At 47.1% G+C, this 26,190-nt stretch overlaps 1 protein-coding gene and 1 long non-coding RNA gene across 2 annotated transcripts; both read left to right on the top strand.

Annotated features, from left to right (window-relative positions):
- The first annotated feature begins 7,673 nt into the window (after window positions 1–7,673).
- Window positions 7,674–25,649, top strand: LOC119467887. The gene is made up of 3 exons (XR_005196524.1): window positions 7,674–7,948; window positions 8,203–8,289; window positions 25,522–25,649. It is a non-coding gene; the product is annotated as an uncharacterized LOC119467887 (long non-coding RNA).
- On the top strand, window positions 14,112–15,618 carry LOC108287793 (DNA dC->dU-editing enzyme APOBEC-3G-like). The gene is given in 1 exon segment (XM_017506380.2): window positions 14,112–15,618. A coding segment is annotated over 1 exon segment (1,173 nt). The 5' UTR covers window positions 14,112–14,126; the 3' UTR covers window positions 15,300–15,618.
- Window positions 25,650–26,190: the final 541 nt, after the last annotated feature.

The following is a 26,190-nucleotide window of genomic DNA, read 5'->3' as shown; positions in this document are numbered from 1 at the left end:
TTCTCATTACGGAGGGACCATTCTTTGTGATTGGTTTTCACTGTGCTGTTGCCGTGCAAACTAACCTTTATTTAATGTTTATTTTTTTGTCCAACTCTGGACTAAGAGCTTCACCTACCTGATCTCATTTAATCCTCCCTTTCTGAGGTCAGACCTGGGGGCCACTGTCAAGATGAGGAAGCTTAGGTGCAGAGAGGTTGAGTAATTTGCCTGAGAACACACAGCTATTAAATGATGTCACTGCAATTCATCAGACAGTGAGTCCTTATCTGCCGGGAAATCAAAACCATCTCAGCTCAGTGAACGTGAAGTATTCAGGGAGGCTTGAACATGATCATTCACTCACAGTCTTAATCCACCTACTCCTTTCACACAAAGCCTTAAGTTCCTCACCCTAAAATTTCCTTGGTACTGAATTTTCATCATCGCCAACATTTATAAACCTCCTTTGGAGAAAGCATATTCTTTTTTTTTTTTTTTTTTTGAGACAGAGTCTCACTCTGTTGCCCAGACTGGAGTGCAGTGGCATAATCTCTGTTCACTGCAACTTCTGCCTCCCGGGTTCAAGTAATTCTCCTGCCTCAGCCTTCTAAGTAGCTGGGACTACAGGCACTGGCCACCATGTCTGGCTAATTTTTGTATTTTTAGTAGAGATGGGGTTTCACCATGTTGGTCAGGCTGGTCTCGAACTCCTGACCTCAAATGATCCACCCACCTTGGTCTCCCAAAGTGCTGGGATTACAGGCGTGAACCACTGTGCCGGACCAACACATTCTTTTTCCTCCAAAATATTCACCCATGCATTCAGACCCACATTTGGCACATGATTTGAGATGGTAACTGACTTCCTGCAGGGCCCCAGGATGGACTCCCATTGGCTCCCCTTGGGTCATGTGCCCACTCTGGAACCAGTCACAGTAGCCTAAGGGATTTGGTGCTCGGGCTGGCCAGATCTTTAGGGATCATGACATTCCATTCCCTCATTTTCCAGTTGGAGGAATTGAAGACTAGAGAAGAGAGACTGGCTCAAGGTTGTACAGCCTTGATGGGCCCAGGTCAGACTCAAGCAGTAAGGTGTGGCTGTCCTCAGCCTGCAGGTTCCTCCCAAGCTGGGGTGTGTCTGATTTATTGATGTATTATGCACTAGAGAAATCTATCTGAAACCCCTCCCCCCTCGAAGGGGACTGAGTGTGAATCTATGGAAGTTACAGATAGTTTTTGCCCAAGTGAGACCCTGGAGTCTCATTCTGCAGCAAGCTAATAGATATTCCATGAAAAAACAGAAGGTTCCATGAGGAAATAAGTTTGTGAAACACTGGACAAAGTGAACTGGTTTCTCTGCATTACAATTTATCAGGATTCTTTATGGGCTCAGTGCAATGAACCCTCCGAAAGGAAGATACAGTATGTCGCGTTTCCCAAGCTTGTTTGATCATAGAATCCTTTTTGTTAAACGTAATTTTTGAAGGATTAGTGTTCAGGGAAACCCACTTTGGAAGGCAGGGTGGTCGGAGAAGGCTTCCTGGAGGAGGTGGCACCTCAGCTACGTTCCAGGATGGGGGACTAGGAGAAACAAATGAGACCAAAGAAGGCATCCCATAGGCATCACTGGGGGAAGCATTAACTGTTTTAAAGTTGAGGTCCTCAACTTTATAGCACATATAAGTGCAAAGACTTACATAGGTCAGGATCCCATTGGATACAAACCTCAGAAAGGCAGCTCAGGCTGACTTAGGCAAAAAGGGGAATTTATTGTTCCATGTAACTGATTTCAGGCATGGCTGGATCCAGGTGCTTGAGTCATACCCTCAGTATTGGTTTTACCCTCAAGCATGCTGTCTTCTGAGGCACCCCCGCGACCATCTCCAGGCTCACATGCTGCCAGTTAGCAACCTCTGCCGGAAGAGAAATGCTTTTGTATGACAGTTTCAACCAAGAACCCCAGAGTGGGTGCTCACTGTCTTAACTTGAGTCATGTGCCCACCTTGGTACCGATTATTGCAGCCTAGGGGATTTGGTGCTCTGACTGGCCAGAGCCTTAGGCATCATTGCATCCCATGCTCTCATTTGACAGGTGGAGAAACTGGAACCCAGAGGGGAAGAGAGAGTTGCTCAACATCACACAGCAAGTGAGTGGCACGGTGAGGACAGGAACGTCCGGTTCTAGAGCTCTTGCTGCTGCAGGTGGTGCCCGGGGGCCAGTTAGACCAGCGTGGGCCGAGCAGAACACCCACTGGTGTCTTTGAGTTGGGAATCGTGGCGGAGCCCTGCCTAGAGGAACTCTGTGGGAGATGAGGCTGGAAAGGACAAAAGTTCCCTGACTTTAAAGGACCCGACCGGCTGCAGAACAGCCCCCTGACTGAGTTGGCTCTGAACACTTGCAGGCTTGGCTGTGGTCAGGGAAGACAAAGGGAGCAGGCCAGAGGCAGAGAAGGGGACTGGCGCCCTGGCTGCCCGTGGGGATGGGTGTGGCAGGGAAGCATACAAGGAAAGATCCGTCACGTAGGGGCTTGTGTTGAGTCTGGGGTGTCCAGCCAATTCTTCCTTCTTGCTGAGTTTCTACATCCAAGTGGTTCCTAGACCTCTTGATGCTACCTTCTGATTGTGTAGAAACCACCCGCTTCTCTCTGGTTCAACTGACCCCATCCTAATCCCAGCCACTGTCCTCCCGTGCCCATGCCTGGCTGCTGGCAGCAGGGTTTCAAATGCTGTCTGCACTTGCATTCTTGCTCTCTGACCTCAGCCTATAGCAACCTGGGTGCTCTTTTTTCTTTCTTTTTTTTTTGAGACAGACTCTCACTCTGTCCCTGGAGCGCTGGAGATTGAGCGTAGTGGCTCAATCTTGGCTCACTGACATGGCCGCCTCCTGGGTTCAAGTGATCCTCCTGCCTCAGCCTCCCAAGTAGCTGGGATTACAGGCATGCGCCACCACGCCTGGCTACTTTTTTTTTTTTTTTTGTATTTTTAGTAGAGATGTGATTTCACCATTTTGGCCAGGCTGATCTCAAACTCCTGACCTCAGGTGATCCACTCACCTCAGCTTTCCAGAGTTCTGGGATTACAGGTGTGAGCCATTGCGGCTGGCCTGGGTGCTCTTTTAGAAACCCAAATCAGCTGTCCTCACTAAAATGTTCAATGGCTCTCCATTGCCTTCAAGATAAAATCCAAACTGTGGCTGCTCAGCACCTCCCTACGGACAATCTCCACACCACACTCCAGGCACATGGGTTTCCCCTTTCAGATCCTTCTTACCTCTGAGCCTTTGCACATGCTGTTCCATCTGCCTGGAACTCTTCTTTTCCCTCTTCACCTGGCTAAATCCTGATATTCCTTCAAATTTTAACTCAGTGTCCCTTCCTGTCCTTTAAGAAATCTTTTCTCGTACCTTCCCTAAGACTGGATTGGGTCACCTGCTACCTGATAGCACTACCTACCTCCCTGGGAGTTGAGGAAATGAGGAAGCTGAGATGCAGAGAAGGAAGGCACCCTTCCAAAGTCACATGGCTAGTAAATGGCAGCGCTGGATTAAATTCAGCTCAACAAATGTGTATGGAGCATTTACTATGGGCCAGGCTCTGTACCAGACCCTGTGGTTACAATGACAAATCAGACCAGGTACCCCGCCACAGAGGAGCGCTGAGACTGGCAGAGGAGACAGACTGGAAAAAGGGGCAAGGACAGGGACCTAATCTCAGTGCATTAGTCTGTTTTTACACTGCTATAAAGAAATGTCTGAGACGGAGTAATTTATAAAGAGAAGAGGTTCTGCAGGCTGTACAGAAAACATAGCAGCTTCTGCCTCTGGGGAGGCCTCAGGAAACTTACAGTTATGGTGGAAGGAGAAGGGGGAGCAGACACTTCTCATGGTTGCAGCAGGAGGAAGAGAGAGAGAGAGAGGGAGAGAAAGAGAGAGAGAGAGGGAGAGAAAGAGAGAGAGAGAGAGAGAGGGGAGTTGCCACAATCTTTTAAATGACCAGATATCGTGAGAACTCTATCACAAAAGCAGCAGGACAGGGATGGTGCTACACCATTCATGAAGGACTCACCCCCACGATCCATCACCTCCCACCAGGCTCTACCTTCAACGTTGGGAATTACAACTGAACACGATATTTGGGTGGGGACACAGATGCCAACCGTATCACTCAGGGAGGCCGGGAAGGCTGCAGAAGGGGGTGAAGTCTGTGGTGAGACTTGGAGAAAAGACGTCCAAGCATGTGTGTGACAATTCATTTATGAATTGAATGAATGAATGAATATGCACATTTGCATCTTTGGGGATACAGATGTCAGGGGTGTGCGCATGTGTGGAAGTAGGTGTTTGAGTGAACTGTGTGCATGTGAGTGGCATTTTGCACACAAAAATATGCCGTGTGTACAGACATGCATGTAAACAGGTGCACTGACGTTAGTATATGTATGCGAGTAGAAAAGTGGATTTGCATGGTATATCCAAGTATATAGAGGTAGTGGAATGAGACTGCCTATTCAACGTTGGCCTCTGTCACTTACACGTTTTGGGCAAGTTACCTCTTGGTCCGCTTCTTCATCAATAAAATAAGGAAAATTGTAGTATCCCCCTGTCTTAGGTTGGGTTGCTGGGAAGCACGGTCCAAGACAGGCCTTCTTACCCAAGTGATTTATTGTGGGAGAAGCTGCAAGCCGGTGTGGGAAACAGGATAGAGCTGCAGGAGAAGCTCAAAGCTGAGATGTGAAGTCAGCCGGTGTCTAGTCTCAGCCTGATCCCACGGGGAGCCCTGAATCATAAATGGCTTCGCAGAGGTGGCCCGCCATAAGAGGAGGAGGCCAGCCCCTGCCAGCCATTAGTTGGCTGAGATGTCCTCCCAGCCCTCACCTGGAGGAAGACGTATCTCCCAGGCATTTCCAGGGAAGGGGGCAGCTACACCCAGGCCTTTACGAGGCCACGCCCTTGCTGCTCTTGCTTCTCAAATGGGACCTCAGGGAGTGTAGTATTGGTCTCCCCTGGGAGCATGTTAGAAATGCAGAGTCACAGGCCCTCCCCCAGACCTGCTGATTCAGACCCTGTACTCTGGCACGATCCTCAGGCCCGGGCACTTTAACATTTGAGACGCCCTATGTTAATCCACTCACGGGCTCACTGTGAGGAGAAGGCACACAGGGCGCTCAGAGCAGCATCTGGCCCGCAGCGGGTGCTGTTATGCTTCTAGGGGTGTTGTGCGTGTTTGCTCACCCAGATACTTAATATGCAGAAATAAATGCGTGCAAGGAGGACCGGCTAGAACATTTGCAGGATCCATTACAAAATGAAAATGTGGGCTTCTTGTTCAAAAATTAGACAGCAGCGCCTTCAACCAAGCAGGGGCCCTTCCAAGCTGGAGGCCTTGGTAACCAGAGGCTTTCTTTTCTGCGGTGACTTGGCCCCTCCTTATGGCTTTACAGGTGAGAAAACCTGGGAGAAGGGTGCCAGCGCTGAGTGTTGGACTTGAGTCTCCCATCTTCCGGGGGCCCTGCGCCCATCCCACTCGGACATGCTCACTCCCTGGCCCTGCACACCCACCTTGATGCCGACTTTGGGGAATCATTGAGAATTGGAAGCTGAGAAATGTTCTCTCGTATTGCACATTGCAAAGAGACATCTGAGCATATTCCCCCCATGAGTCGTGAGTATCCATTCCCAGGGAGCTCTGACTGCTCAGGAGAAGGGGTGTGAAATTTAATTTGCACTAATTATCCCGAAGTGAGAAGAGCGGGAAATGAGCTGGCTCTGCACATTCGGCCTCTTCCAGCGGCTCCCCGTTCCCCAGGTTGCAGTTTATTTATGTGAAAGTGGTGGGGGTGGGGTGGAGGTGCTGTTTCTATGGCAACTGCAGCTGCTGGGATTTTGGGGTGGCTTGGCAGGGAGGGAGGCGGGGAGGGCTGGGGCAGAGCTGGGCATGTGTGTCCTTGTGATTGTGGGGGCCATCTGGAAGCCCCGGCTGGCTGATGGGTGAGAAGACTCCAGGAAGAGAGGGAGAGAGTTCTTCCCAGCCCCTTTCAGCTGGGAGAGGGCTTTAGGCAGGAGGTGGGCTGTCCGAATCAGCAATTCCCTGGGGCAGGGATGTCCCTCTCAGGCCCCCAGGGCTAGGCCAGCTGGAGGGCAGAAACCCAGGGTGGCAGCTGGCAGAGTGAGCACCAGAGGGGAGAAGGGACTCCAGGGCCCAGGACAAAGTGCCCGGCCTGCCTCCTCTAGCTCCTTTCCCCCGCCCTTCCTCAGCCCCACCTTTCTCTTCCCATCTCTTCTCTCTCCCCTTCCTCACCTCCTCCCTCCTGCAACCTTCCTTTCCTTTCCCCTTCCTGGCCCTCGCCACAGACTCTTCCTGCCACCACTAGAGGGCGCCGGGGTGCTATGGTCGCCCTGGGAGGGATTTAGCAGCCTAAGACCCTCCAAGGGCACCTCATGGGGTGCGGGTGGGCAGCGGGGAGGAGGCCCCCCAGCACTTGGGTCCTCCGCAGAGCGGGGCTGGTCCTAGCCTGTCTGGAGCCTGGGGCAGGTCTGGGCTGTCCCCAACGACTGAGGATGGATGGCACAGTGACCTTCAGGTTTGACGGGGAGGGTGCTTCTGTGGGGCCTGAATTTGCGCCCCAACCTTCCAGCTTGTATTCTCGTCTGTGAAAGGGGGCAACCGCGCCCTGCTCAGAGGCTGCCGTGAGGACTGGATGGAATCACACGGGAACTGATCGCGATGCTCAGGGAGCGTTCCTTGGCCTTAGAGGTCATTCAGTCAGTCAACAAATGTTTATTGGGCACCTCCAATATGCTAGGGGCTCTGCTGGGCACTGGGGACGGCAGGGATCAAGGTGGAGCAGGGACCTTTCAACCTAACAGATGAAAATATTATATATAAGGGAAAACATTTGGAAATTAATCGCAAATTCTTGTTTTTGAGATGGGGTCTTGCCGTGTCACCCAGACTAGAGTGCAGTGGCATGATCACTGCTCACTGCAGCCTCAACCTCCCAGGCTCAAGCAATCCTCCCACCTCAGCCTCCTGAGTAGCTGAGAAGACAGGCTCACACCACCATGTCCAGCTAATTTTTATGTTTTGTAGAGATAGGGTCTCCCTGTGTTGCCTAGGCTGGTCTTGAACTCCTGGGCTCAAGCAGTCTTCCCACCTTGGCCTCCCAAAGTGCTGAGGTTATAGATGTGAACCACTTTGCCTAGCCTGTAAATTCTTAAGTAGTTGCAAATATGTGGACTGTGTTACAAAAGAGAAGTTCTGGGTACAGACCAGGGGATCATCTGGGTCTGCTATCAAGCTGCAGCTGAAGGGTGAATAGGTTCCTTCTTTCCCACGAGAGAGGCAAGAGGGAAGGGCTTCCAGACTGAAGGAAGGGCAGATGCAAAGCCAGGGCAGGGGCAGGGAGAACAGGATGGACCCCAGGCCCCAGGGATTTGGTGGAGGGTTGGGAGAGAAGGAACGGAGTATGAGATCAAACTGCGGAGTGGACAGGGGCCGGGCTGCCTGGACGGAACAGGAGCAGGTGTGGTCCCGGGGCCATGGCACTGCAAAGTGGAAGGCCCAGCTGCCTTTTCATGACAGACGGAGGAGGCGTTTTCAAAGTGATGACAACGTTTCTGAACCGGAAAGTGGGTCTCTTCTTCCCCAACAGTCTTAGAGCATCTAAAAATAAAGCTGGCATCAAGAGAGCATCCCAGCAGTGCCATCACAACACAGGGCTCGAATGTGGACGGGAGGAGGGCCTTAGTGGACCCAGAGGCTGAGCTGGCCTCGCAGCATTGGTGGTGGGGGAGGATGGATGGTCAGGACCCTGGGTCTTTGGCCCTGCAGCCTAGGCTGTGGCCCGAGGCCTCGGTCTGCCCATCTGTGAAATGAGGGGGAGCTGGTCCTGACTGCCTCCCAGGGGCCTCGTGAAAAGCCGCTCTGAGCTCCTTGTAGAGAGGAGGTGTGCTGGTGCCACCATCCAGGTTTGTGGGCTCCCCCATCAAGCTGGTCTTTCTGTAACCATAGGCAGGAAGACAGGGGATTTTGGAGCTCCTACTGTGATGTAAGCCCTGTGCTGGGTGGGGTAGGGGTTCAGAAGCAAAAGCTGTGTTTTCAGCATCAGGGAGAGTTCTAGTGGAGATGCGAGATTCGTGCATGAAATAATGATGATTCTCGTAGAAAAAGAAAAGCCTGTAGGTCCCCTTCCTCCCTCCTTATCTCTGACTGTCTATCTCAGCATTTCCTGGGGCCCACTCCATTCTGGGTACTGTGTAAAGGAATCCACAGCCATCGACTTCCTTCACCCTTGCTACGTCTCTGAAAGGTGAGTGTTTTTTAAAAAAATATTTATTTCTCTTTTATTTTTATAGAGGTGTTGCTGTGTTGGCCAGGCTGGTCTCAAATTCCCATCTCAGCCTCCCAAAGTGTTGGGGTTGCAGGTGTGAGCCACTGGGCCCAGCCTGGAAAGTGAGTATTCTTGTCCCCCTTTTACAGATGAAAAAACTGAGATTCAGAAAAGTTGAGTGACTGTCCCAAGGTCATGTAGTTACTAAATGTCAGATCTAGAATTAGGTAGACCCCAAGTCTGCCTATCTGAATTCAAACCTAATGATGTATACGAACCCATGCCTGCCTTTCTCTGCGGTCATCATGATATCTGCGTGATGTGGAAAGATAGCGGAAGAGGGAGAGGGAGAGGGATTCTAAGATTCTTTTAAAATGTCAAGATTTCGGGGGAAGTGAGGACCCAGGGGTCACTCTTTTTTTTTTTTTTTTGAGATGGAGTCTCGCTCTGTTGCCCAGGCTGGAGTGCAATGGCGCAATCTCGGCTCACTGCAACCTCTGCCTCCCGAGTTCAAGCGATTCTCCTGCCTCAGCCTCCTGAGTAGCTGGGATTACAGGTACGCGCCACCACGCCCGGGTAATTTTTGTATTTTTAGTAGAGAAGAGGTTTCACCATGTTGGCGAGGCTGGTCTCAGACTCCTGACCTCAAGCGATCCAACTGCCTCGGCCTCCCGAAGTGCTGGGATTACAGGCGTAAGCCACCATGCCCGGCCACCAGTGGACACTCTTTAGTGCTAATTTGTAGCTTTTCTGGTGCTGTGCTTGGGTGTCTAAGGAGAAAGTAATAAGGTGACATGTGTGAACACAAAGAGAACGGGGGCATCCAGGTTAAGGGTGTGGCATGAGCGGCAGAAGGGCACTGGCACTATCGGGAGGGCGCAGGCAGGGAAGGCAGCGGGCAGACGCTTTGGCTGGAGAGCTGGCTCGGTGGTGAACTCACTCGCTGTGTGATCACCAGTGAGTCCTTTCTCTTCGAGGTTTTCAGCTCTCATCTGTGCAATAAGAATAGCGGACTAGGTGGTGGCTAAGGTCTCTTCCAGATTAAAAAGCCACTGCCGACTCTCACCTGGACTTTGATGTGGGGCAGCCCTAACTGGCCCCAGAGGCTCAAGGGTAGTCCTGAAGTCTGGTTTTACACCTGGGTGGCCTCAAACGCAGAGAGGCAGTGATGACCGAAACGCTCTGGTGAGGTGGAGTGCTGCGGGGCTGGACCAGCCTGTTTTGAACCACTGCCTGCAGCTCCCATGGAGTATGCAGAGTCATTTCTCCAAGTTAGAGCCTTCATTGTCTCGTGATGAATTTGGGCTTCTCACCATGACTCACATCCTGGAATGAGCTGAGCTCAGACATGGCTTCTATTGCTCAGAGAAGGGTCTCCCCTTTCCCAAGTTCCTTCCCTGCCTCCTTCTGTGTGCTGGAAAGCTCTGTAGTGAATAGAGTGCCGGACTGGGAGACAGCCAGACTTGGGATCTTACCCTGGCTCTTTTTAGCTTTGTGGCCCCAGGCAAGCTGCTAAACCTCCCTGAGACTCAGTTTCCTCATCTGTAGCATGGGGATAAACCCACCTGCCTCCCAGGGCCCTTGAGAGGATTACAGGAGGATGTCCGTGGAGGTGCCTGGTACACAGCAGGTGTTCACTGAAGGCATCCGGATTCTTGATCAGTTGACACTTTCCCCAGCAGGGGGCCGGTCGCCTCTAGACCACTGTGTACTGTGAATAATTTTCTTTTAAGACAGAGGCAGGCCTGGCGCGGTTGCTCACGCCTGTAATCCCAGCACTTTGGAAGGCCGAGGCGAGTGGATCATGAGGTCAAGAGATTGAGACAATCCTGGTCAACATGGTGAAACCCCGTCTCTACTAAAAAGACAAAAATTAGCTGGACATGGTGGCGAGCGCCTGTAGTCCCAGCTACTTGGGAGGCTGAGGCAGGAGAGCTGCTTGAACCCAGGAGGTGGAGGTTGTGGTGAGCCGAGATCGCGCCACTGCCCTCCAGCCTGGGTAAGAAGAGCGAAACTCCATCTCAAAAAAAAAAAAAAAAAAAAAAGACAGAGGCCCAGATTTTCAAGGCATTGGGCAGGATCAGGTAAGATCTGTAGACTTGGGATAACCCCACAGCCCTACCTGTTTCTTTTCTTTGGGGCCAGAACCTGGCTGACCCTCGGTGGAAGGCACAAGCTTTCAACTCTGCAGGAGCAAATTTAAGGTACCTGACCAGCTACCCTCCTTACAGCCTCCAAGTTCAGCAGTGGGGGGGCTCAGTCCCTAAGACTAAAGGTTTTATTTATAAATCCAAAAGTTTTAATTTTTATCAAAAGTCACACACACACACACACACACACACACACACACACACACACAGAGTATAAATAATCACACAGTTCTACAAGGTTTTTTAAAATAAAATTAACTCACTCCCATTTCCCACACCGCAGAGAGGAAACCACTTTGACTTCTTTTAGCTGATTTATTTTGACATTTTATTCATGTTTCTAGATGGCATGCTTGTTTCACTACTTCTTGATTTTTTATTTTTTTATTTGGTTAGCTAATTGACTTATTTTGTAACAGCTTTATTGAGATATAATTCACATACACAATTCACCCATTTAACAGGTACAATTCAGTGGTTGTTAGTATATCCATGGAGTTATTTAACCATCACTACATCAATTTTAGAGCATTTTCATCACCTCAAAAAGAAAGCCTGTGCCCTTTATCTGATACCTTCTGCCTTTGGCCCCTGCTAATCTACTTTCTGTCTCTATGGATTTGCTTACTCTGGACGTTTAATATAAACCAGTCATATAGTACATGGTCTTTTGTGACTGGCTGCTTTCACTTAGCATAATTTTCTCAAGGTTTATCTAAGTTATAGCACATATTAGTTCTTCATTTCTTTTCATGGATGAATAATATTCCATCGTCTAGATATACCACTGTTTATCCATCCATCAGTTGATGGACGTTTGGGTTGTTTCTACTTTTTGGATAGTATAAATGATGCTGCTATGGAGATTTGGGTGCAAGTTTTTGTGTGGACATATACTTTTATTTCTCTTGGGTATGCTGGATTATAGAGTAACTTCATGCTTAACCTTTTGAGGAACTGCCAGGCCATTTTCTACAATGGCTGCACCATTTTACATTCCCACCAGCAATATATGAGGGTTCCAATTTCTCCACATTTTAACCCACAGTGGAGTTATTCTCTTTTTGTTTATAGCCATCCTAGCGAGCGTGAAATGGTATCTAATGTGGCTTTGATTTGATGGCTAATGATGCTGATTATATTTTCATGTATTTTTAGCCATAGGTATGTCTTCTTTGGAGAAATATCTATCAGATCTTTTGCCCATTTTTAATTTGGATTACTTGGCTTTTTATTGTGAGTTGTGAGAGTTCCTTGTATACACACGTTCCCTATCAGACATGGGATTTGCAAACATTTTCTCCCATTCTGTGGGTTTTCTTTTCACTGTTCAACTATATCTTTTGAAGCACAAAGGTTTTAAATTTTGATGAAGTTCGACTTAGCTAATTTTTTTTTCTTTTGTGGCTTGTGCTTTTTGGTGCTACATGCAAGAACCCATGGCCAAATCCAAGGTCATGAAGTTTTATCCCTCTGTTTTCTTCTAAGAGCTTCATAATTTTGGCACTTACATTTACATCTTTGATCCATTTTGAGTTGACTTTTGTGTACGGTGTAAGGTAAGGGTCAAACTTCATGCATGAGGCTATCCAGTTACCCCGCATCATTTGTTGATGAGACTGTTCTTTCTCCATTGAATGGAGAAAGAACATCCTTGGCATCCTTGTCAAAAATCAATTGACTGTAGTTGTATGGCTTTATTTCTGGACCCTGAATTCTATTCCATTGACCTATGTGTCTATCCTTACAGGTACAACTTTCTATACCTTTGTATTAAGTTTTAAAATTGGGAAATGCGATTTCTCCAATTTTGTTTTTCTTTTTCAAGACTGTTTTGACTATTTGGTGTTCTTTGCAATTATATATAAATTTTGGGATTGGAATTTTCATTTCTACAAAAAATACCATTGGGATTGCATTGATAGGCATTGCATTGAGTCTATAGGTCGGTATGGAGAGTATATTTACATTAACAATATAAGTTTGATAATCCACAAACATAGGACATCTTTTGATTTATTTAGGTCCTTTTTTTTTTTTTTTTTTTTGAGACAGGGTCTCCCTTCGTTGCCCAGGCTGGAGTGCAGTGGTGCAATCACAGCTCACTGCAGCCTTGACTTCCCAGGCTCAAGTGATTCTCCTGCTTCAGCTTTCAGAGTAGCAGGGACTGCAGGCAGCCCCACTATGTTGGCCAAATTTTTGTATTTTTTACACAGAAATGAGATTTCCCCATGTTTCCCAGGCTGGTCCTGAACTCCTAGGCTCAAGCAATCGACCTGCCTTTGCCTCCCAAAGTGCTGGGATTACAGGTGTGTGTCACCATGCCTGGCCCATTTAGGTGTTATTTAATATTTGTCAACAACATTTTGCACTTTTTAAAGTGTAAGTTTTGTACTTCTTTAACCTTTTCCTAAATATTTTATTTTTTTTGATGCTGATGCCAGTGGAACTCTTTTCTTAATTTCATTTTCAAATTGTTGATTGCAAATGTAAAGAAATACAATTGATTTTTGTATACTGATTTTTTTTCATTTACTCTTGCTGAACTTGTTCATTAGTTTTGCACTACACACTGAAGTTTTAACAGTTTTTAATGGATTCTGATCCCTTAGGATTTTCTAGGTACATGATGATGTCATTCTTCAATAAATATATTTTACTTCTTCCTTTCTTTTTCTTGACTAATTTCCATGGCTAGAATATCCAATACAATGTTAAATCAAAGTGGTGAGCAGGATAGTCTTGTCTTGTCCCGGATCTTAGGGGAAAAGCATCCAGTATTTCACCACTGAGTATGTGAGCTGTGGGTTTTTCACATATGCCCATTATTAGATTGAGGAGGTTCCTGGATACTTCTAATTTATTCAGTGTTTTTAGCATGAAAGAGTGTTGGATTTTGTCAAATTCTTTTTCTGTGTTTATTGAGATAATAATGTCATTTAAAAAAATCGATCAGCTGGGTGTGGTGGTTCATGCCTGTAATCCCAGCACTTTGGGAGGCCGAGGCAGGCAGATCATGAGGTCAGGAGTTTGAGACCAGCCTGGCCAACATCAATTAGTTCTGGCCAGCACATATTAGTTCTTCATTCTTTCTGATGAGTGAAACTCCATCTCTGTTAAAAATACAAAAAGTTAACTGAGCGTGGTGGCACACACCCGTAATCCCAGCTGCTTGGGAGGCTGAGGCAGGAAAATTGCTCAAACCTGGGAGGTGGTGGTTGCAGTGAGCCAAGATTGTGCCATTGTATTCCAGCCTGGGTGACAGAGTGAGACTCCATCTCAAAAAAAAAAAATCTATCAATATGGCATGTTACATCAATTTATTTTCAGGTGTTAAACCAAATTTGCATTCCGGGGATAAATCCCATTTGGTCATGGTGTATAATTCTTTGAATATGTTGCTAGATTTGGTTTGCTAGCATTTTGTTGAGGATTTTGCGTCTATATTCATAAGATATATAGTTTTTTTGCAATATGTTTGCCAGGATTTGATATGAGAGTAATACTGGGAATGTCTTTCTTTCTCCTTCCTTTTGGCAAGATAGTTTTTTAGGATGCAGTATTATCGGTTGACAATTGTTATTTTTAAGTGCTTTGAATATGTTTATCCCGCTGTCTCTGGCCACCATTATTTCTAATAAGAAGTCAGTTGTTCAGACAAAGATCATGGTTGGGACTAGCTGGCCACAGATGAAGCCTCAGACCAGAAACACAGTGGTGCAAATGGATCCAGACACATTCTTCTACAACTTTTATAATAGACCCATCCTTTCTCATCGGAACACCATCTGGCTGGGCTACGGAGTGAAAATGAAAACAAACGACGGCTCAAGGCCCCCTTTGGTTGCAAAGATCTTTTAAGGCCAGGTCTATTCGAAGCCTCAACACCACCCAGAGATGAGATTCCTCCATTGGTTCCGAAAGCGGAAGCCGCATAGTGACCAGGAGTACGAGGTCACCTGGTTTGTGTCCTGGAGCCCCAGCCCAGTGTGTGCAAGGAATGTGGCCGAGTTCCTGGCTGAGGACGGGAAGGTCACCCTGACCATCTTCGTGGCCCGCCTCTACTACTTCTAGGACCCACATTACCAGGAGAAGCTTCACAGACTGTGTCAGAGAAGAGACAGTCCGCATGCCACCATGAAGATCATGAGTTATGGTGAATTTCAACACTGTTGGGACAAGTTCGTGGACAACCAAAGATTGTACAAGCCTTGGAATAAGCCACCTAAACATTACACATTACTGCGCATCACGCTGGGGGAAGTTCTCGGACACCTGATGGATCCAGTCACATTCACTTACAACTTTACCAATGACCCTTCAGTCCTTGGACGGCACCAGACCTACCTGTGTTACGAGGTGGAGCACATGCACAGTGGCACCTGGATCTCGCTGCACCAGCATGGGGGCTTCATACTCAATGAGGCTTCAAATAATTCTGGTTTCCCTGAAGGCTGCCATGCAGAGCTGTGCCTCTTGGACCTGATTTCCTTTTGGAAGCTGGACCTGGCCCAGCGCTACAGGGTCACCTGCTTCATCTCCTGGAGCCCCTGCTTCAGCTGTGCTGAGAAGGTGGCTGAATTCCTTCAAGAGAACCCACACGTGAACCTGCGCATCTTCGCTGCCCGCATCTATGATTGTCAACAAGGTTATAAAAAGGGCCTGCACAGGCTGGACAGAGCTGGGGTCCCAATTTCCGTGATGAAATACAGCGAGTTTAGGCACTGCTGGGACACCTTTGTGGATCACCAGGGACAGCCCTTCCAGCCCTGGGAGGGACTAGATGAGCACAGCCAAGCCCTGAGTGGGAGGCTGCAGGCCGTTTTCCAGGGAAACTGATGGATGAGCCTCAGTCTCTGAGGAAGGCAGAGACCTGGGTTGAACAGCAGAATAAAAGATCTTTTTCCAAGAAATGCAATCAGGCTATTCACCACCATCTTCAGCTGATCACAGATGCCAACAAAGCAATGCGCTCCTGACCAAGTAGATTATTTTAAAAATTAGAGTGAATTACTTTTAATCAAAAATTTATGTGCTATAGTGGTAAGATTGTGCTCAATACAAGTCAGAAAAGTTTCAAACCTACTAATCCAGTGACAATTTGAATTGGTTTTATATGTAGAGGAATACAATGAAATACTAAATATTTTCACATATTTTTCCCTCTGTGATTGTATCATGACTTGCAAGTATTTACATAAATATTATCAATGTGGAAAAAAAAAAGAAGTCAATTGTTAATTTTATACTGCTCCCTTGTGAGTGATGATTCCTTTTTTTTTCTAGCTGCTTTTGAGTTTTTTTTCTTCTCTTTGGTTTTCAGAATTTTTACTACTTTGCATTAAGTCTACTTGGAGTTTTTGAGTTTTATGTCTGTGCATTAAAGTTAAAAAAAATCAAATTCAGGAATTTTTTTGACATTATTTCTTTGAACTTTCCCGTGTCTTTCTTTGTTTCCTCTCTTTCTGTCACTCCCATTATGCATATGTTGATCACTTAATGGTGTTCCACATTTCTCTGAGACTCTGCCCGTTTTTTTTTTTTTCAGTTTCTGTCCTTTAGATTGCATAATCTCTGTCGATCTATCTTTGAGTTTGCTAATTTTTATTTTTGCCAGTTCAAATCTAGTGTTGAGCCCTTTCAGTGAATTTTTCATTTCAGTTATTGTACTTTCAAGCTTCAGAATTTCTATTTCAGAAAAATAACTTCCATCTCTTTATTTACACTCTCTATTTGATGAGGCATTATTACCATACCTTTCTTTACTGCTTTAAACATGGTTTTCTTTAGCACTTTGATTATAATTATTACTTTGATTTTTTAATTATTATTATACTTTAAGTTCTGGCATACATATGCAGAACACGCAGGTTTGTTCCATAGGTCTACGTGTGCCATGGTAGTTTGCTGCAGCCGTCAACCTGTCATCTACATTAGGTATTTCTCCTAATGCTATCCTTCCCCTAGCCCCCACCCTCCACCCCCCAACTTTCAATTCTTTGTTAAATCTGACATGTGGTCATTCTCACAGGCAGGTTCTGTTGCCTGATTTTTTTTTTTTATGTGTGTCAAACTTTCTTGCTCTTATGCATGGCTCATAGTTTCTTCTGTTGGAAATTGGACCCTTAACATAATATATTATAGCAATTCTGGCCTCCTTTTCAGGTATAGTTTTTAGATCATTGTTTAAGATCTGCTCTGACCCCAGCTGTCTCGTTCCCTAGTTCTTTCTGGTAAACTATTCAGTGGTCTAGCTTTTATGCCAAATGAATCTAACAGCCTCCTCTGAATTGTTCTCACCACAACCTCGATTGTCTTTGAGAGTGCTGTTAGGCTTTAACTTCCCCACGTGCTGTTGCAAATGAAGTCAGTTCTTTTGAGACAAGCTTCAGAACTCTCTGTTTCATGGTCTGTCTCTCTCCATGGTTGAAATATCTGGAGCTAGGGATGGAGACAATGGTATGCTTCTCTCTCAGTAAGACCCTTACTTTAGGAGTGGGTACTTGTTGGAGTGGGGGCTGGCTGTAACCTCTGGTCTTCTCAGCTTGCCTCTCCTGGTGTGGAACTTCTGCTTTATGAATGAGCCAGGGTGAGAGTAGTTGGGGTCCCAGGATTTCTCAGCTTGCCACACCCAAGTTAGAGTGACCATCTCACTGGTGGGGGCCGGGAAGAAGAAGGGAGCCCCTATCTGTCAGCTGCATTCACCTAAAACTTAGCATCTGCAACAGTAAGCTTGGACAGGATGAGGAGTGCTTATGTCCTGTTCTTCCTGAAAAGATACTGTAGGCTTCCAACTTGGAGTTAAAAGGAGAAGGAGCCCCCTGTTATTGGCTGGACCCATCTGGAGTGGAGTTTTCATAGTGCTGCGATGGGATGAGGAAGGGAGGGAGTGGATCACGGTTCAAAGGTCACAGAATCTTGCTATTCTTATGGAGTTTTCGTAGGTTTTCCTGAATAAACATTTCTTTATTTGCTGTATGCTCTTAGGACCATTTCCAGGGACTTTAAATAGTGTTTTAAAAATAATTTCCAGCAGTTTCACAAGAGAACAAATCTGCAGAGAGCCTCACATTTCCATGACAGAAGCGGAACTCTAGCTGTTTGACTTTGCAGTAGGGAAGATGATGATTTAGCTCTTTGCTCTTCTTCCCAGTTCTTATCTTGCTCTCTCCGTTCTCCTATCCTTCCAATAATGCTGTAATTTCTTTTCTTTCTCTGCGCAAGTTTTTGTTTTCCCTGGAGTTACTAGTTGCCTTTTGAAAAGGTATATTTGTTTGCTTGTACTTGTAACTAATTAAGTACACCAAACTCCTGACCAATAGTGTAAATTTTCTCTCAAGACAATTAGGTGCATCAAGTTTTCTGTGAATTTCATCCTCTCAGTGAGGTCTTCCAGAGCCTCATGAGCTGCTTAAGGCTGCACTGGTTGCTTTTTACACCGGGCACTCAGGTGTCATCCTAGGCTCTCTCTTCATTGTTAACCTCGTTCCTGTCTCTCTCTTGTATCGGATGTTCAATTTCCAGTATCCCATCTCTTCCTCTTTCTTATTTTATTCCCTTGTTTTGGTGGAGCATATCCCCTAGTACTTCCTGAGAAAAGATACATGGAATGTTGATTTTTTGAGACTTTGGACATCTGAAAATGTCTTTCTTCTTTTCCCATGCTTTGCTGGGTTTTAGGCTAGGTGTAGAATTCTGGGCTGGAAATTATTTTCCTTCAGAATTTGAAGGCTTTACTCTACTGCCTTCTGGCTTTCAGTATTGGTATCAGAAGGAAGCTATTCTCTATTCCTAATCTTTTCAGTTTAGAAGTTTAGAGAATCTTCTCTTAGTTCCCAGGGTAGTGACAATTTACAATAATGTGCCTTGCTGTGTCTATTTAACAGTGAAAATAGACACATTGTTGTCTATTTTCACTTACTGTCCTGGGCCTTCTGTGAGTTCTTGAAATCTAGAAACCTGTTCTTTGCGTCTGTGAAATTATCTTGAATGATTTCATTGATGATTCCCTTTCCTCTACTTTAAAAAAATTCTATCTAGAAGATTAAACTCTTGGACAAATCCTAATTTAAAGACACTTCTCTTCCAGTTTCTGCATCTGTCACTCTAGAAGAGCTCAACCCTGTCTTCCAACTTTTCCTTTTTAATTTCTGCCATGGCGTTTTCAATTTTTAAAAGCTCTTTTATTTTGTTCTCTGCCTTTTTAAAATTAGAATCCTATTTTAATTTCATGCATGTCTTTTGTCGTCTCTCTGATGATATTAGGGAAGTTCTCTCCCACCCTCCTTGGTATTCTCTGTTATCTTCAAGTTGGTATTTTCTTTGTGTTTTGTTCTTTATCTTTCAGATTACAGGCTTTCTTCTGATGTCTGGTAAACCTCAGTTATCCTGTATGTATTTTAAAATAGGAAAGTATGGGCTGATTAGAAGCTCTGAGCATGTGAGTGGGTCTTGTGGGCTGTGGGCTTCCTTGTAGGATGATGTGACTTGGCTGTTTAATTGCAGAAACTTCAATGTTGATATCACTAGGGTTTCTCATGGTCCCCAGAGAAGACTCTTCCAGTGGTCTGTCTGGAGGATACAAGTCTGGCTGCCAGTGTTCCAAGAGCAGAGTGGTTTGTCATGGTTGGGGTCTTGGCATCCAGACTGCCCATTTTCATGGAAACTCTGTGTCGTCAACAGAGTGCCACTGCATGCACTGAGCCTGGTATCCCCCGGTCTAGAGGAGCCTAGTCTGGGGCAATGACAGCTTCTTAAACAGCCTTTCAAAGACCCTCTTCATTTTAATTTCTCCTTCACCTCAGCTTCCAGAGGTAATTGGTGCCGCCAAGCCCTGAGCCTTTGGGGGACTATTCTTTCTGATGCATTTTTCTTAATCATTCGTTTTCAACCTCCTGAAATTTTGATGTTATTGTCCCCTCTCCTCTTCTCCCCTCCTGTGGGCTCATTCCTTCAGATATTTAAAGAAATCTCATTACTGCTCTTTGAGCACCCAAGGGATGACGTTGGCATCGTGGTGGCTGTGCATGCCCAAGCTGCCATCTTTATGTGGATGCCCTCTCTTCTCACTGACTTCCCCATCCCAGCACTGCAGCTCCGTGCTTCCAGTTGCCAAGGTCAAAACTCGGGTGCCAGCCTTGACTCGTCTCTTTCTTTTATACCTCACATGCAATCTCTCAGCAAATGCAGTGAACTCTACCTTCAAAACATATTCAGAATTCACCACCTCCACCCAGGACCACGCCTCCACTGTCTCTCACCTGGATGTCACAATAACCTCCTCACCGGCCTCCCTCTTTCTGTCTTTGTATTTAGCGCAGCCGCATGTTCTGTCATACTGTCACCCCTCTTCCTAAAGCTCCCCTGTGGCTCCTGTTTTACTCTGAATGAGAGCCCAAATCCCAACGAAGGCCAAGGCCCTGTGTGATCCTGCTTTACACACCTTCCCGGGCACACTGGCTTCCTGGCCACCTCGCAGCACACAGGCAAGGTCCCCACTCTTCCCTTTACCTGGAACACTCTTCTTCCAGATATCTGCGGGGCTCACTTCCTCATCTCCTCCAGGACACTTGTGATGCATCCTTGACCCTTCCATCTAAAAGTAAAACCCCCCTCACTCTGGGGCCTCCCTACCTTCCTTATCCGACTTCATCTTTCTCTATAGCAACTCTGGGCATTAGACACATTTATGCTTCCTTTTAAAGTTATTTATAGTTGATCTCCCCTCTCGAGGGCAGGGATTTTAGCTTATTTTGTTCTCTGTGGTATCCCCAGCACCTAGAACATTGCTTGGCATGCACATAGTAGGTGCTCAGCAAATACGTGTTACCTGCTGGCATGAATGAATGATTGCTTGGCCTTCGTCCAGGTTCTGGAACTGACCTGGTTCCAGCCAGGAGCTCTGGGTCTGCAGCCCTCCCCTATTAACTAATTAATCCATGTTTCCATCCATGCATTATTACTGTTGTTTTGAGGATTAAAATCGCACCGCTAGAAAGTGGAAGATGGGGGATTTGGCTAAAGCCCCGGCTGCTGCCCAGGATGCTAAAAGCAGGCCCTTTGCAAGGCCCAAGGAATAAGACTCAGCTCTGTGACTTGGGGTCAGAAGTTAGAACAGAACCAGGCTGCCCTTGCTCCTAAGGTTCCCCTTGCTGGAAGGGCAATCCCTTGAGAAAACCCTGCAAGGTCCAGCTCTAGGATGCTACCTCAGGGAAGTCCCCAGGACCAGGGCACAGTCAGCTGTTGCTTGCATGCTGTGTCAGAGCCATGAGTGTCCTTCCAGCAGGGACAATCAATCAAGTTTCTTGCAAATGGCCGCTGCTCTCTGTCCACCCTTAACTGTGAACTACTCCAGGACAGGGACTGTGTCTTGTTCAGCTCATTGTCCCAAGAGCCCATGCAAGGCTTGCAGCCCAGGAGGCTCTAGAGGAGCAGATGATACAGACCAGGGGAGTGGCTCGTGTGTGGGCTTGAATGGGGAATCAAGCTCTGCCATCCACCAGCTGTGGGACCTGTGGAAGCTCCTCCATGCTGCGGGTCTCAATTTGCTTATCTAAATAATGGAGAAAAAAAATAGTCCCTTTTTCCATGGGGATCCAATGAGATACTGAGTGTGATCATTTGCACAGTGCCTGGTGCAGAGTAGGCATGCAACAAAAAGGGCTATGACTCCGAGCCAGCCCTCCCCGGCCCTGGCCCATTCCTTTGTGCTGCCCAGCAGTGGGTGCTTCCGCCTGACTTCCTCCTGGTGCCCTGGGCAGCTGGCTGAGTTCCTGGTCCAGCAGCTTGGTCCTCTGCCACTTTGGGATTGGCCTAGCTGCACTCAGCGTTAGTCTCTAAACAGCCTGGCTCTGACACATCATGTCCTTGCCTGCTGGCCAAGCTGGGGACAGTCATCACTGGGGGAACTGAGGCCTCCCTGGTGCAGCCATGGGGCAGTGGGCATCAGGTGAAGAACAGCGCTCGGGGTACCTGCAAGAAAGAGATATGGCAGGAGGCAAAGGCTGGTGGGGTGACCGGGCAAGGCTGTCAAGGGGAAGATGAGGGCTGATTGGGGGCCTGCCCTGAGGATTTGGGGGAAGTCTGTCTTTTTGTTGCATCTTTACAAAGTCAGAAAGAGTTTTTCTGTAATCAAGGCACATTGATTTTCAATGCCAGGTCCTCTTTGGCAGATTGCCAGCTCCAGCTAAAGTCAGGGTGGGAGGAGCCCCTCTAGTTCTTTCCCTGAAGCCTTGAGATTTGGGGCTGGAGGCCTGGCATGGTGTTCTGGCCTGATAGATACCCCAATAGTACTTATTTCCTGCATTGTAATTAATTGTTCAACACCTGACTTCCCTCCAAGAGACCGTTAGAGTTGGATTTGTTCAGCTTTGCGCCCTGCTTGCGTCCAGCACAGTGCCTGCTGCATAAGTGTAATGATAATACTCATAGTCATCTTTTAATGAGCACTTACACCAACCCTGAGGTAGGTTCTGTTATTAGTCCAGTTTTTGAATGAAGAATCAGGCTGAGAGAGGTAAAGGGCTGTGGTCATGGTCACACCATTAGAGGTGGCACAGCTGAGATGGGACCTCTCCAAGCTTGCTTGTGTTCTGAACTCTGTGACCTTCTGCCATACTGAGGGTTTGCTGAATGACTGACAGTGATGACCTGTGGTGATGTGTGGTTGTGTCAACAGTAAAATATTTGAGCAGCTCACTCCTGCCAGCCACAGCTTTTGTCAGGGACAGGAAGAGAGAGTGTGACCTGGGCCAACCCATGGTGGTTGGGCTCAGACTTGGAGACCTTTCAGAGACTCAGATGAGAAGGTGGAGACTAGAATGCCCAGAGTCTTTTGCAGCCTCCTTTTTTGAATGCTAGAGTGTGGTCTCCAAGGCAAAGTGTTCTTCTGGCATCTGTTTGAGCTCTTCCCATAGTGGAGAAGCCATCCTTTTCAGGGATAGATAACATTATTAGAAACTCCTCCTTGGCAGGCGTGGTGGCGCATGCCTGTAATACCAGCATTTTGGGAGGCTGAGGCTGGAGGATCACTCGAGGTTGGGAATTTGAGACAGCCTGGCCAACATGGTGAAACCCTGTCTCTACTGAAAATACAAAATTAGCTGGGTATGGTGGTGGACACCTGTAGTCCCAGCTACTCGGGAGGCTGAGGCAGGAGAGTGGATTGAACCCGGGGGGGTGGAGGTTGCATTGAGCCGAGATCACGCCACTGCGTTCTAGCCCAGGTGACAGAGCAAGACTCCATCTAAAAAAAAAAGAAAACTCATCCTCCTTTCCAGTCCTTATGTTCTTGCTTGGTTCTTATCTCTCCCTTGAGATCCTGTAGATTGAGTGGAGTTTACATATTTGTTGAATGAATAATATAAAGATACCATTTTGAACCTTTGGGGAGTTTAATACAAATGAACATCCCATCCTCACCTCGCCACCGAGTTTTCCCTATTGTAACATCGTACATGACCACAGTACATTTGCTCAGACTCAGAAACCAGCGTTGGTACATCACCATGAACTAAATTCCATTATTTGGATATTTCCAGTCTTTCCACGAATGTTTTCTGCTCCAAGATCCAATCCAAGGTCCCACCTCACATTTAGTCTTCATGTCTCCTTAGTGTCCCCTGGTCTGTGACAGTTTTTCAGCCTTTCCTTGGTTTTCCTGACCTTGACAGTTTTGAGGAGGATGGGCCAGGTGTGTTGTAGAGCGTCCCTCAGTTAGGGTTTGTCTGATGTTTTCTCCTGACTAGACTGGGCTTACGGGCTGTTGGAACATGCATCACAGGGGTGGACCACCGTCTCCTATTGTACTGGAGGTGCGCAGTATCACACGACATCACGGGTGATGTCAACCTTGACTGCTTGGTTAATTAAGGTGGTGTTGGCCAGTTCTCTCCACCATCAAGTTAAAGTTCTAACATTTAAGTACGTAACATGTACCAAATCCTAGTATCAGCCTTAGCTCATATAACCCTGACAGCCCCCTTGGGAAGAAGACACTCTTACCATGTCCATTTCATGGTTGCGGAAACTGAGGAATGAAAAGTCAAAGTCACTTGTCCAAGTTGATATAGCTGGTCAATCTTGATCCCAGCAACCTGGCTGTAGGGCCCATGTTTAGCCACTGTACTGTATGTCTGCCCTGGGGAAAGCACGCTCATTGGCCACCTGGATTCCTGCAGTGGTCCCCTCTTTGTCTCCCCTCTGACCTCATTTCCTGCTCATCTCCCCTTGGTCACTCTGCTCTAGGCACACTGGCTGATCAGAACAAACTATTTGTGTCTAATTACATTAAATTGCATTATATTTTTACTGCTTTCCCCAAGGGCATCTGATTTCTCTCTGTTTATTTCTTTTGGGTCAGTCAGGCCACTAAGATACTTGTTGGTAAAAAGATGCTGTTTACATACATGCCTCCATGCCAGGTGCACTGCCACCCCAGGGCCTTTGCACCTGCTTCCCATTTGTTCAGAATGCTCTATATCATCTAGGTGGTTTGCTTGGTTTGTTTCTCCTCCCTTGGGCCTTTGCTGCAATGTTATCTTCTCAGCAAAGCCTTCCTTGATCATTTTCTTTAAAATCCCCACCCCTGTCTCCCAGTACTCTCTAGCCCCCACCCCTTATTTTTTTCACAGCACTTACCAGCCTCTGAACATTTTCTCTCTTTAGCTTATTTCTTGACTGACTGTCTGTCTTCCTTAACTGGAATGTAAACCCCATGAGGACAGAGATTTTGGTCTGTCTTGTTCACAGCTGTGACCCCAGTGCCTGGAATAGTGAGTGTCTGGCACAGAGTAGGTGTCCTGTAACATTTTGGGTGAATGCCCTGAAGTTGCTTGTCTCCAGGATTCCTCAACTGTTGTGCACTTGACGAGAAATCCCAAAGACAGAATCCCATGGCATGCCATGAGAGACTTCCTCAGGCTGGCGTGGGCTCGTTTATCAGCACCCTTTGAACTGGATCATCTGACAGATTACAGGTCTTCTTCATCATCTCGTCCCACAGCCCTGACACGTAAGCTCCAGCAGGAAAGAAAGTGGGGCTGTTTTGTTCACTTTTGTGAACAAAATACATTTAACCAATACATTGCCTTGTACACACGAAGTGCTCAAAAGATGTTTGTTGGAAAAACCATTGAAAAGGGCCAGCAATGAATGACATGATCTTCTCTTAAGAAATCTACAAACCGTCTCATTTCCTTAGGATGCTTGCCAATTGCCATGGATCCTTTCTTGAGGGCAGCACAGACAGGAATGTAACCTCGGCTTTGGTAACATAACAGAATTTCTCTGTGCATGCACACACACACACATGCGCACACACATACACACACACAAGCACACACACAAGCACACATACATGCACACACACACATACACACACAAGTGCACACACACACAAGCATACGCACACAAGCACACATACAAGCGCACACAAGCACACACAAGCATACACACACAAGCACACCAATGCGCACACACACACAGAGAGAAATGAACAGAGAGAAATCAGCTGATGCTCTTGGGGAAAGCAGTGAAAATATTATGCAATTTAATGTAATCAGACACAAACAGTTTGCTCTGATCAGAGACTCTGGGGAAACTGTGGTGAGTCTGGTGGAGTGTCGGGGGGAGTTAAGAACCACAGATCCTCCTCCCACCCCTGTGGAGGTCACGTGGAAAACTGGGGCTCCAGATGCCTCTGAAACCCGTACTTGTCAGTGCCCTCTACATGCCAGGAGCTTTACACCAAAACACCTCATTTCATCCTTACCATGGGCATTTCTTCTCTTGCAGCAGAGGAAACTGAGGCTCATGAAGGTACAGTGAGTTGCCAATATTGTAGAGCTGGCCAGTAGGAGAGCTGGACCGTGGACCCGGCCTGTCTGACTTCTCCCTGTCCACCCCTCTAGCTCCTTCTCTGGCTTTAGCCTGAGCTGCCCTCTCCTGGTTTGGGGCCTGCGCTCATATGTGGAAGAGGCTAGCAAGTTCAGATCATGCCTGGGGACGGGGGGATGGACTCCATGACCTCTCAGGCACCTCTCATGTTTTTCTCTTTCCCCAGAATCCCTTCTGGGTCTTTGATTCCTGGGTCAGATGCCTCAAGATAGCCACGTAGGAGGCCCTGTGCCACAGTGTGAGCTGTGACCACAGCCAGAGTGGCTGCATCAGATAGAGGCTGGGGAGGCAGGAAGACAGGTGGGTGAGAAGCCATGGAGGGACACATTCTGGATTTGTGCATGTCAGCCTTGGCTCTGGAAATGAAATGCCTTTTAATTTCATCATCTGCTTTTCTTTTTTCCCTCTGTGATGCTGTCTGGTGCCAGGAGGCCCTTGGCCACAGGATGCGTGTTTAACAAATCCAATAAAGCCTTTTATTTGTGTCTTGCTTGCTCCCTGGAGCTCGGCTGGCCTGGGAGACATTATCTCATTCACACTTCTCGCTTATGTGCAGGGTAGGGTGTGGTTGTCCCAGTGGCAGGAAAAGGCAAAGGCCAGGGAGGCCTGCCCTGGGTGACCTGCTCACAAGGAGTGACAGATGGTGCCCGGGGCAGCATCCTGAGACCTAGGCACTGGTCCCGGCTCTGCCACCAGCTCTTAGTTGGACCTTGGGCAATCCTGGGACACGTTGGATCTTCTGCGTTCACCGTTTTTCTTCTGTGAAGTGGCAGGATTAGACTAGGTCAATGGGTTATATCTATACGTCTATCTGTTTGTTTTTTTTTTTTTCCAG

The sequence above is a fragment of the Cebus imitator genome, unplaced genomic scaffold, assembly GCF_001604975.1.
Source record: "Cebus imitator isolate Cc_AM_T3 unplaced genomic scaffold, Cebus_imitator-1.0 Scaffold15, whole genome shotgun sequence".
Classification (NCBI taxonomy): Eukaryota; Metazoa; Chordata; class Mammalia; order Primates; family Cebidae; genus Cebus; species Cebus imitator.
Note: the sequence above shows the minus strand (reverse complement) of the source record. Positions and strands in the feature narration are given on the sequence as shown.